The sequence below is a fragment of the Ciconia boyciana genome, chromosome 13, assembly GCF_034638445.1.
Source record: "Ciconia boyciana chromosome 13, ASM3463844v1, whole genome shotgun sequence".
Classification (NCBI taxonomy): domain Eukaryota; kingdom Metazoa; phylum Chordata; class Aves; order Ciconiiformes; family Ciconiidae; genus Ciconia; species Ciconia boyciana.
The window spans coordinates 9,774,584-9,786,813 of record NC_132946.1 but is presented as its reverse complement, the minus strand read 5'-3'; the positions used below and the strand labels follow the sequence as shown (position 1 = coordinate 9,786,813).

At 41.8% G+C, this 12,230-nt stretch overlaps 2 protein-coding genes across 12 annotated transcripts in view; one reads left to right on the top strand and one right to left on the bottom strand.

Annotated features, from left to right (window-relative positions):
- TMC5 (transmembrane channel like 5) overlaps positions 1 to 3,644 on the top strand; it is a 33,582-nt gene extending 29,938 nt beyond the window's left edge. For 7 of the 11 annotated variants that reach the window (XM_072878176.1, XM_072878185.1, XM_072878184.1 and 4 more), the window contains 4 exons: positions 240 to 318; positions 658 to 750; positions 1,865 to 1,966; positions 2,908 to 3,644. In XM_072878176.1, the coding sequence (XP_072734277.1) occupies positions 240 to 318; positions 658 to 750; positions 1,865 to 1,966; positions 2,908 to 3,093 (460 nt within the window). In that variant the 3' untranslated portion in view covers positions 3,094 to 3,644. Of the gene's footprint in view, positions 1 to 239; positions 319 to 657; positions 751 to 1,864; positions 1,967 to 2,271; positions 2,318 to 2,904 lie in introns of all 11 variants that reach the window. The other 4 variants (XM_072878186.1, XM_072878180.1, XM_072878181.1 and 1 more) reach the window with 2 other exon arrangements.
- A 351-nt stretch (positions 3,645 to 3,995) lies between these two features.
- GDE1 (glycerophosphodiester phosphodiesterase 1) lies at positions 3,996 to 12,060 on the bottom strand. Its single transcript, XM_072878285.1, has 6 exons — positions 11,723 to 12,060; positions 9,837 to 10,012; positions 8,447 to 8,552; positions 7,585 to 7,677; positions 6,747 to 6,958; positions 3,996 to 6,340 (listed from the first exon to the last, which is right to left on the bottom strand). Exons 1-6 carry the CDS (start codon positions 11,975 to 11,977, stop codon positions 6,193 to 6,195), a joined length of 990 nt encoding a protein of 329 aa, XP_072734386.1. The 5' UTR covers positions 11,978 to 12,060; the 3' UTR covers positions 3,996 to 6,192.
- Between the last annotated feature and the right edge of the window lie 170 nt (positions 12,061 to 12,230).

Below are 12,230 nucleotides of genomic sequence, written 5' to 3'. Positions count from 1 at the left end.
CTTTTCCAAGAGAATCTCTTAAGCAATCTCATGTGTTTGCCATTCCTTGTGTAATTGTATACATATATATATATTTTTTATATATATGTGTGTGTATAGATATGTGTGTATAGATATGTGTGTATATATCTTTTAATGGATAAAATAAACAGGATAACTTTCTGTTTAGGCAATGACTAGGAGGAAATACTCATGAGCAAGAGTTCTCATATGTTGGACTTGTTTGTTTGTTTGTTTAGAATTATTACTTATCTTTACTGGCAAATAATAGAAGGAAGAAAGACCATGACCAAACTCTTACATAAGCAAATTATTAATGTAAGTTTGACTTTCAACTTTACCTTTTTTAAAAATTTGGCTTCCTTGTTGAGTCTCATCCTGCTATTGTGGAGCTGTAACCTGCTTTTCCTGTGACAATGCAAAGGAGGGTGGGAGACCTCCCCCATGGGAATTGCAGGGAAACTTAACTCACAAATAGAGTTGCTGCAAAATAATTTTATCTTCAAGCTGTGCTGCTGCAGCTCCCTCTGTAGACAGATGATTTTAGAATAAAAGGAATTTTAATGATTATTCTGGTCAATGGTTACTCATAGGCCTTGAGCCTCTCAAGAATGATTAGTCCATTCCAGCTAATGATCAAGTATGTCTTGACCATAGGAAGGAAAAGAGAAAATGTTTTTACTTGAAAAACTATGGGCACTGCAAAGGGCAAAAGAAAACCCATCTGCACCAAGAGGACAAGGCCAGCAGGTCAGTTTGATAGTTCCAGTACTACTGTTTCAATTACGTGCTTGGTACGATTTCGTGGGGTTCCTCCAGCCTTGCAAATAGGCTGCCATTTTGGGATATGTCTGTGTTTAAAACTTCATGTAAGTTGATTGATTCCTAGTTAACTCCAGACAGCAAAAGGATGCCGTGGAAGTTCCCTAACTGTTTGTTCCAGACTGGAATTTAACCTGGGAAGGATATAGAAAAGTCCTTACCCTCACTAGACATTCTTTATGATTATGAAACTGCAAGAAAACATTCCTGATCTAGGTGTGCAGTGATGGTCACTAAAGGGTTTGGCCACACTTGAACCTTGCCTAGACTAAGAAGGAGGCTGCCTTCCTCCCCTGACTCTGGATTTCCTTAGGGGTTTATGGGTTGTGCCCCCCCTGCCCAATCTTTTCAGGTGAAGTAAAACTGAGTGCTTTGACTTAACCCCATTTTAAATCCCATACCACATCAAGATAGACATCTAACGTCTTAAACTTGAATTTATTTTTCAAGTCAGTCCTGCCTGCTGCGCCATCAAATTAGTGTTAAAATGTGCACATATAGGCGGTGTGCAGTGTTTTTATTTGGGTTGAGTGAAAACTCTTTGACCTACATACTAGTGAAGAAAAAGGGTTTGTTAGGTTCCCCTCCCTCCCCAAAAACTAAATCCCCCTGTATGACCGGCCATCATTAATGTGATAAAAATAAATATTGATAATTGATATTGATATATTGATAAATATAAATACATATGTGATAATATAACTAAATATTGACTGTAAAGAGGGGAGCTTAAAGTGAATGGGCATTTGCTGTGTGCTGGGGATTTTCAAACACTGTGGCCAAACAACCCTGTGGCCATGTCCAGGGTCGCAACTGGGACTCCTGAGGGGAGGGTTCGATAGCCTACAAAATGTGGATATTCTTGTAGTTGTTCAGGTCAGATTTCAAACGGAGATGCCAGAATAATCTCATTGTGGATCTAGAAGAAGAGCCACCTCCCTAAAACAAGGATAATGGCCTCAGGTGTGGGGAGCGCTGACCATAAAGTCATGATTGGAAGCCAGAATATAGTCCCGCTAATGCCAAATATTCTGTCTTTCAGAGAAGCTCTTCTTCACACCACCCATCCAGGCAATCCGCCCAGCAAATACCAGGCTACCCAGGAAGGGCATTTGACAGAAATCAAAATACATCCCACAACGAGGTGAGATGGTCAAAAGAAGGAAGGCTTCGCTAGATTTCCCTATATAGAACCTGGGGCATGATATAGACAATGGGCGTATGTTGAACAAAGAGGACATCCTGTATGTATAGAAATAGTTTTAAAGATTGATTTGAACAGGTACAAAAATGCAATCAGGATAGCTGTTGGAATAGTCATACTGGCAGACCTGCTTAAGATCTGGAGAGTATGGTTTTGTTACAGGCAACTGGTATCTTTTTAAATACAAGATAACAGGCACATGAGGGAAACATCGACCTAAATCTACTTGTGAATTTTGTTTTCAGTATCCCTATTCTGCTGGGATCCTGAGGGGGTCTGGCTTCCCACTAGGTAAGCAACAAATGCTGAACACAGAAAGCAGCTCTTAGAAGCTCAGCTCAGTAAAAATGTTTGATATAGTACAGCCACAGCATGTAACAGCTTGATGTAAGGGACACAGAATTTTAGCATCTTGTATAAAGAGAAAACTTTTAAAAGACTGGGTTTTGGGGTAAAGATTTTCTATGGAGCGTGCTTATTGGTAGCTTGTTGCGATGTTGGTGGTAACTTCTGAAGACTGATCACAGCTTGTGTGTACCAGAGAGTTTAATTTCTGTGGGCAAACGAGCCATTTTGTCTTATGGGAGCAGCCACAGGCAAGAATATTACATCACATTATATACTTCACATCTTGGTGAGAGTATATTTTAACCTCAGAAGAGGTTATCAGTGATGTAGGGTCCCTAGGACATTGTATGTCCAGAATAAAAAAAGCTGTGGAAACTTGTGTGGTAGCTTGAACTATTCCTGGTTTACACAAGCGTGCACTTCATTCCAAATACTTGGCAGATGAGACACTGCAATAGCCCTGGGCTTTGTAGCGGGGATGGTTATTGCACCAACACCAGCACAGTTAACATCACTGCCTTTGTGAAAAGCAGATCCAGAGACATCCCGGCCCGGCAGCAGTCCAGGCGTGTCTGAGGCAGTGGCGCTCGCTCTGTGTGCTAGAGAAGCAGCTCAGTGGGAAGACGAAGATGACGACAAAGACTTTTGACCGTGAGCAGGCAGAATCAATGAGTGTTAACTCATTAAATGATGTTCTGCAGAAAGCAAGACTCCTTTGAACTAATGACTGAAAGAACCATTCAAACTTTTTTTTTTAACCCCTAAATGGAAGGAAAAAATAGAAGAACAGATTGCAAAAGGCATCCCGATTGCAGTTTATTATGATAGGGAATATCCTGCGTGTTTGGTTTGGTTTTGAAGTAGTGATATTCTGGTGATCATCAGCCTTCCCCCAGGACTGGCCATGACCTTGGTACAGTAAGGGTCCCTCCACAGCTGGTCACTTGTTGACTAAATATAAGGAAACGTGTGCCTAATTGTAACTAAAAGCTTTGATCTAAAAAGATGTCAGTTATATTGTTGAAACTGTTTTTATCTGATCTAAACCAAAAGTGAAGTATTAGTCCAATAAAACCAGAAGGAAATTAAAGTGCAGTTGCTTCTAATGACTGAGACATTGTAATGGCTGCCAAGTAATTTGTGTGACCCAGGTTAAGCTTCTATTCAATTTTCACTTTTCTGAGCCATTTTTATGGTATATTACAGTCACTCAGAACCAGCCTTGATGCCCAAAGTTATCAGAACTCTTTCTTTAACAGTGAGAGATGAGAATTTTGATAAAAACCATTGCTTGCAAACAAAAAGTTTGACATATCTTTTCCCGGTAAAGGATAGATTGGAGGTAATACAATTGAGATTTTTTTATCGTATGTGACTTTGACTTTGCCACAACTCTGCCTTGATAACGATTTTTTTAAGCCCATTTTCTACTAGTGCCTGGCTTATTCCTCCCTTGTTGCTTTGGACATAAAAATGCCTTAGGAAAGAGGCATATCTTTTCCTCATGCTCATAATTTCAGTTAAAGACAACCCAAAACCAGCCACCAAAGGTACAGAAGAAAGGACAAAGTTCACACACAACACAAGATCAGAGATTCAATTTTACTATGTTTTTCTGCATGTATAGCTGTGGAGTCTGGCTGTGAATATTGAATATGGGCCTAGTGTTTGTACCAAGGACAGAGACTCAACAGTGCCAGCAACTCAAGCAGCAACAAAAAGAATGGACCTTTGGAGCAAGCATAATTTGCCATGAAGGGTCATTTGCTCTTCTGCTGGGTCCTTGGGGAGCATCTGTAGAACACAGCAGTAAAGGTGGAGGCTACAGCACTCATGAAACGGCTGGACAGAAACTGGTGGAGGGTGTAACATACACGTGCTGTAGGACATGCACCAGAAGATGGAGATCATTGGTTCTGCAGTGCAGGGTGGATGAGTGACATGAACTGAAGAGGCTCCCATAATCCTGACAGGAAAAACCACTCCTTACTCCTCTGTTTCTTTGTGCTTAGATATAGTTCAAGACAAGAAAAAAAAAAATCCATCATCCCTTGCAGAAAGTAGCATTAATCTGCCACTAATTCAGAAGTTTGGATTTACCTTAATTGGGACAAGTGGGTAGTTCTTTCCACTGATGACTGATTTTTATTTTTTAATTACCTTTTGCCTCTTTTATAGAAGTTTTTTGTAAAAATCGCAGTTGTCTCTGTGCATGAGAACTAATTCTAACCATGAGGCATACTATCAAGAACATTTATATCCAAAGCAATGTACCAAACTGCACCACCAATCCCTGCAGTCTGCTGTGCCATTTCTGGTAAGCACAGCTTTCCCCTAGCACATCATAAAGTGATCACCCGGTGTGGAGTGCAGCACGTCAGCTGAAACACAGCAACGCCCGAACAAGGAAACAATGAATTCAACAACATTGAAGTAACACAAGGAACCACCTTACTAAACCATGGTTACACTTGCTGGTCAAACATACACGTTGCTACACACATAGTCTTAAGGTATCTTGCAAGATTACATCTGAATAACCTGCAGCAGGTAATCAATCAGTTAAATGTTCAAATTCCTCATTTCTGTTGAAATTAGTATCATGTTCCTCTGAAATGAAATTACTAAACTTAGTAATTCCATGTACTGGCCATTAAGAAAAGATGGTCTAAATTATGTTAGGGCTGGGTCCATGGGAGTTTTCTGCTCTTGCTGATCACTGACAGTCTTCTCTACCTACCAGCTCCTTCCAGAGCAGAGCCAACATTGTTCATGGCACGTTGATGGTAGCTGTGATGAGAACAGCGGGGGGTTTTACTTGTTAGAAAAAAAGAACAAGCAACCCACACTAATTTTTACATTTTACATCTACTGCTGCGCAACTGATAAAGAATACCGCACCCGTGAGCTATCAGATACTTGTTTATTGTAACTGCAGACTCTTTTGATGTCAAGTTAAATCTGGATTACAGTTTCCCACATATCCTTGTGAGTGCCCTTCAACCATGCAAACAATAAGCAAAGTAAAAAGACATTTCAGCTCTATTTGTTCTACCACTACCAGCACTCGATATATAGCTTGCTTTTAAAAATAAATACATTCATGTGCTGTATCATTAGAAGACAATCTTCTATCCTCCCTTAGTTCTTTTAAAAAGTCTGGAAGATAAGAAGATACTCAAGTTTTTTTTCATTAGTTCTCATAGTCTTCACATTGAGCATGGAAAGTTGGCTTTCTTTTCCTTGTCAAGGTGCAGCACAGCCATCTTTCCATGCAGTAGGAGGGAAATATACTCACTCTCTATTTTGGCACCATTATTTTCAGATTCTGTTTTGAGAACAGTAATGTAGATGTTTTCAAGATGCCATAAATCAACCTCAAATTATTATACAGTTGTAGAACAGACTGTTTAAATTACTAAAATCAAGGTATGATTTTAAATTTTGCCACCAAAAATTGCTGATATGACTTTATAACCAAGATTTAAACAAAGCAAAGGAATAGTCTGAGAATTATAAAGCAACCTGCATATACAGCATGTTGCCCAGTTAGCTTGTCAAAACAGATCCTTTTACATTACAGTGCGATCTTCTCAGACTACAAATGGCTGTACCAGGGCTTTGTCCACTGTTGTAACAGCAGGGTTTTCTGCATTGGAGATCTGACTATACAGCAGAAGTAAACTACTGCTCTTCCTTTTCCCAGAACTATCTTTAGCGGTCCTGTCTGCACCAGTGGATACCCTCTCGATGGCAAGTTCAGACCTGCCTGAGTAAGATAACTTCTTTAGGTTGGTGAGCGTATACAAAGCACAGGTCTAGTAGTGAGGATCACAGTCTTCCACCAAGCTGTCGGTGATGTAGCTGGTTTCAAGGACGCTTTCGTAATAGCTTTTTTCTGCAAATGTGTTCACTGTCCAGGCAACCACTTGAATTCCTTTTGAAGACCAGTGCCTCACGTACTCTCTGCAAGGAACAGAGACACCATAAGAGGAAGGCTGACACTACCATATTTAAGGCAGACAGTGCTGAGGCTACAACCGTTTTAGACTTATATCAGTATCACATCAAGAATGATAGTGCATCATCTTTTGCAACATCATTTTTGTGTGTTTTATCACTGTAAACAGGCAAAAGCAACAGTTTTCTTCCCCTTTGAGACTAAACTTAGGATCCAACATAAGATAAAAATACAGATTGAAAAGATAGAGGCTTAAAATAATAAAATAGCATGCAGTAAAGAAGCTATCTAAGCAACCTTACACAACTCTAAATGCAACATACTAATTAACATGTACTATGTTAACTCCACCCTTATATACTAATAGAATGATATAGTCTCCTGATAATATTAGCAAGCTTTAACACTTACTGAGAAACAAAATTTTTCTGTATGAGGAAAGCTGAAACCCCGCACAATTGCCACAAGAAACTGTGTAGGCTCCAATCTAGAATGATATCCATCATCATATACAGATAATGTTTCCAGGAGGAATCGAAACGGGGTGTCCCATCTCCAAAATGACTCAGATGCCAAGGCCTGTGTGTTAGTGCTGTTACAACATTTGTGTCAGCTTGTCTCATCTGGAAGATCAAGGAGAAAAGACTAATTCATACAGAAGCAATATAAATTGGGAGAGGTTAGATACAAAGTGCTAGCTTGCATTTGCAACTGTACCAGAATCTTTCTCCCTCTCCCCCCCCCGATCCTTTTGTAACTCTTAGAAAGCTGTTTATGATATTTTACTGTCTTTTCTTTAAAACATACTGAATAAGCAACTGCTCGTATGTTAAAAAAATTGCATAACAGTCAGACAAAGGAATAAAATACATAGTAAATAGACTTGGCAATGAGAATTAGGAAACAGTTAAGAACAGTCTACATTTACATCAAAATATGAGGTTTATTTAACAGGGACCTTGCAGACAGATACCTGGCCATATACCAACTGTAAGAGCAATGCACTTTTTCCTGCATAGCTTCCAGAATGGAGGGAATTGCTCTCGATTCAGATGTGCATCTAATGAGCACAGAGTGATCTAATAAGATTATGCAGGAGACTTACGATTTATGCTTCTTTTTTTTTTTAAAAAAAGTCTTGGCAATTTTAACAACCCAAAAGTAATCTGGAATTGGGAGTTGTATATCTTACTCAAATTCCCAGACAGAACTAAAAAAATCCAAAATAAAAACTTTTAGGAAACATCACCTTATAAACAACATCTGGCATGAAAGAACAGACTACGCTGTTGTTATACAAACGTGGAAATTCCCGGTAGAGTTGTTTTAAGGCGTCAACTGCCTGCCAATTAGAGATACACACAGATGTTATCTTTATACATACATTCATATTTACTTTACACTGCAAAGTCATTTTAGAATAATCCCTTTAAAAATACTTTCCTGTTTTGTGTAACAAGATTGAAATGGAAAGGGGGGAGAAGAAAAACAGCATTTTGTTTATACCATTAACACAGAAATGACATTTTGTTTTTTGCAACAAAAGTCCTTTTCATGATTCTGTTTACAGCAGAGTAGCATGCTCAGTGTTTGAAATACCCTTAAATATGTTGTGGAGAAAATTCTGCAGTACTACCTAGGGTTTAGTTCAAGGGGAAAAATGAATTTACATATTTTGCTATGCTAAAGAAAAAATTATTCTAATTTGCATAAAATGTTAATGATCGATCACCTGTATCTCCCTTCAGTAATGCAAATTATAGACAAGCAGGATCCTTAGTTCGAGGCTGAAGATTAAATACTGGCTCCCCTCAGCACAGGCACGGAATTCACTTTGCTTTGTTTCATGATGGTGCTGTGAGCTGAACTCAACACTTGCACAAGTCTCATGCTAATTTTAAGTTGCAGCTTCCCAGGACAATGGAGTGGGACGAGGGAACATGTTGTCTTTGCTTTGACAGCCCAGCTTTGGATGACACAAATAGCAGATCCAGTCTCACTCATATTAGAGAAGGGACTGTACCACACGTATCAGTTGGAGACCAACAAAAAAGCAGGTTAGAAACCCAAAGAAAGGGTGAAGGAAGGTGTCTTAGTATAGTAAGCAGTACCTGATTTGCATGGCCTTTGACATCGAAGTAGATTATAAGATTGTGATGCATAGACTCCACAACAGCTTCTCTCAGAGTCGGTACCTTTTCACCTTGGAATTTGCTCCTGTAGAAACGGAGAACTCACTGGAACGCAGTCAAGATACACATGGGCACACACATCCCCAGCTACACAGAGCTGTTTCCTAGGGATTCCTAAACATAGTTTGCTGATACACTACTATTAGAGGTGGGATCAAACACAAGCAAAGCAATGGCAGCGATGGCTCTCACCCAGTAAAAGGCTGCACATGTAGAGCGATATGGGCACATCTCCTTTTCCCCCAGAATCCCACTAGAGAATTATATGCTTCCAAATTCAAGGTCTAATCCAATGCTCACTGAACCCCTTGTCTGAAACCTTAACCTCAGTTCTTCACCTCCTTCCTCAACTACCACAAATAAGCATTCAGTCCCAACTGCTGACCACCTATCCACCCACTTCATCCTGCTTTGACTGCGCTCCCTAACCCCGAGCCAGAAACACAGATCCTGGCAGAATAAGCAAGACAACCTGAGGATGTAGGAGAAGCAGCTTTACACATCAATAAATTATTCCTGATAAGGTGACAGTGAACAGCTGATCAGCGGTAACTGCCTGTGTGTGGAAGTTCTTGCTGTGTGGTTCAGGTGATCACCTTTCCAGTAACAGACGGGGAAGATGCTACTTGTACCACAGACTCACAAGTGATACATTTACAAGAGACACTGCATTAGGGATTTCCAGACTCAGGAGTACACACTAAAAGTTCTTCCTCTAAAATGGATTCACTTATGATACTGTAGAAGTTGCATCATTATCAAAATTTTAGTAATGCATAAAAATATTTTCCCCTGCTTACCACTGGAAAGGACCTAATCAGCCACTGGGGTCACAGGTCCTACCTGAGACTACCCAGAAAATCTGTCTAGCTCCTTTTCAACAGTATAATCCTGATGTTTAGAATCCAAGACACAATCAGTCAAGAAATATATGTGAATAAAATTAGCATTAGAAGTAATTACTCAAGCCAATTTTGACATATAGTGAAACTCCCAGTATCTTTAGTGTCTTGCAGTCAGTTTAGGGGAAGCTGATCTAGAGATTAACCTGTTTCACATTAGATGCCTGTGGCTTTTGTCCTTGAAAGCCAATTATCTTGACTCTGCTTCACTGTTCCTATTGCAAGAACGGATAAGGAGATATAGTCTCATACGCTTCTAAAAATCAAATGAGAAGTAACATATGGGACTAAGTTTTAAATTTACAAAAATTTTCATCGGTGATAGATCAAATCAGTAATTTTGTTTATCAAGAATGTTTTTTTCACTGTTGTAAAAAATAGTTTCAGAATAGCAATAGTTCAGTTACCATAGCCTATGTTTTGCAGACGGATTAAGCCTCCTAATTTCATCAAAAGTCAAGTCACACAATCTTCCAGACCCATCAGTTGTCCTTTCTACTGTTTCATCATGCATTAGAATGGGAACACCATCTGCAGTAAATTCAAGGTCCAGCTCAACACCTGTTGCTCCATTCTCAGCTGCCTTAAAAAAAAAAAAGTCACATACACAACAGAAAAGACAGCTTTATAGATTTAATATAGGTACAGCTATAATTAGTTTGTATTCTGGTAAAAAATCATAAACTAGTAATGTTCTTTTCAGTAAGCTTGATCTGCAGAACAAAGTAGGTTTTATCCAAGTTATTGTGAGAAGCATTCGTAGATCAACTGAAAGCATATAATCTATTTTACAGATAAAAACATAGTGATAATGTCTCAGTCTTGGGATTGGGACTGTTTCAGGATAAAAATGCAGAAAAGAATCCTGCTCTCTCCTTCTGGTCCAATAACTCCTGCGTCCTTCAGTTATGTTACTTTCTAAAAGAGAAGGGAAGCAAATGCCTACAGTTTAGATAATTTATAAATTAACACTTAGAAGCCAGAATCAGAGCAGGCCATCAGAGCAGAAAGCTTTTGCTTGCACAAGAAAAAGCTATCATCCCTTTTTTTATGGAACACAGGTACAATATTTCCTTCAGGTTCGCCATTCATGTGCAGTATGGTTGATCCACCATACGCAGTAGATATAAAACTTCCCAAAGTACCGCTTACCATGCTTGCACTAAATAGTAGATGTATGTAGGCAAATCCCTGTTCCTATCTGAGGAATCCCCATATCAGAGAGCAATAAGCAGCTGGGCTGCCTCAGAACGTTTCATACATCCTGCTCCTGCCCTGGCTCTTTCCCAGGAACTCCTCAGAAAAGCACCTGAGTGAACTGCAAGCAAGATGAATTGTTCTGGAGGCCAAATGCCCTCCTGGGAAAAGGGCCAATGCACCAGAAAGACAAATGCCAGATATGCACTAACTGTTACTCTAGAGTAAGGATCTCTGTTGTGCAGCTTCAGAATTTATCAGAATAAAGAGCCCTGCCTCACCCAGAGGTAAGAAACCATCAGAGCAGCAACATCTCATCATCACAGATACACTACATTTGAGAGACTGCTAATCACGATTTCAAATGATTCTCAGAAACAGATTTTGAACCCTGGCTGCACCATGATGCCTCCCAGATGAGGCAGCAGTAAGTTTCATGGCAGGGCTGTACACAGTGAAGTTCTCACAATATCAGATTTTCCCATAACTGTGGATTCTCATTACAGATCTTCAAGGCTCAAAAAGCAAGTGACCTGTTACTAAGTTGCTGTTCTCTCTCTATATTCTATTGCCACATCAGCAAAATACAGTATTTCATTATTGCTACACTGCTAAAATATCAATCAGCACCAAGGATATAACACAGTTCCCACAAGACTCAGATCTGATCAGACTGTTCTGAATGCACTTGGGGATGAAGGACTGCCAAGCCATACAGCTTCCTGTGGCAAGTCGGAAAAAGCTGGAGTTATTTGGGGTGATGAGAGCTTAGTGCCTGCTGAAAAGGCAGATTATCAAACATAACCCGCAGGCTTGTATTACTGCCCACTGACTTCAGCCTCTCACCCACCAGACCTACGGGGAGACAGACTCCCCGAGGCTCTCGCTCCCTCTCTCTCCAGAGCATTTGGCAGCTTTGCCTCACACTTCTAACCTCGTCCCAGGCCCTGCACGTCCCTTAGCGGCTGGGCACGTTAAACGCGCTTCCAGCGCCCCCCGGGGCACGGCCGGCTCTCCGAGGAGCGGTGAGCACGGCTCCTTAAGCACTCGGGGAGGGGCGGTGAGCACGGCCACGGTGAGGCCCCACCGTGCTGACCTGTCGGATGGCCGCCAGCGTGTTCTCGGGCGCGTCGTGCGCGCCGCCGCGGTGGGCGATGCGGGCGGCGGCGCCGCCGGGCCGCAGGACGCGCTGGGCGCTCTGAGGCGCGGCGGGCTCCAGCCTGAAGAGGTGCAGCGCCAGGTAGAGGCCGGCCGTCAGCAGGCAGGCCAGCGCCGGGCTGCGGCTCAGCGCCAGCACCGCTGCCAGCAGCGCCGTGAGGGAGCTCAGCAGGCCCTCCCCGTGGCACAACATGGCGGCAGCGGCGCCCGCCGGGCCGGGCCGCACCGGACGGGACCAGGACCGGACCCGCGGCCACCGCCTCTCCTCAGGCGAGAGCGAGGCTGCCCCGCCCAGCGCCAGCCAACCGGCACCCGGCCGCCGGCCGCCAGCGAACAATCGGCGCCTGCCGCTCACCCGCCTTCAGCTAACCAGCGCGTGGCAGCTGTCACCGCCAGCCAATCCCCGCTCGGCCCCGCCCGCCGGCAGGCGCTGAGGGGCGGGCGGA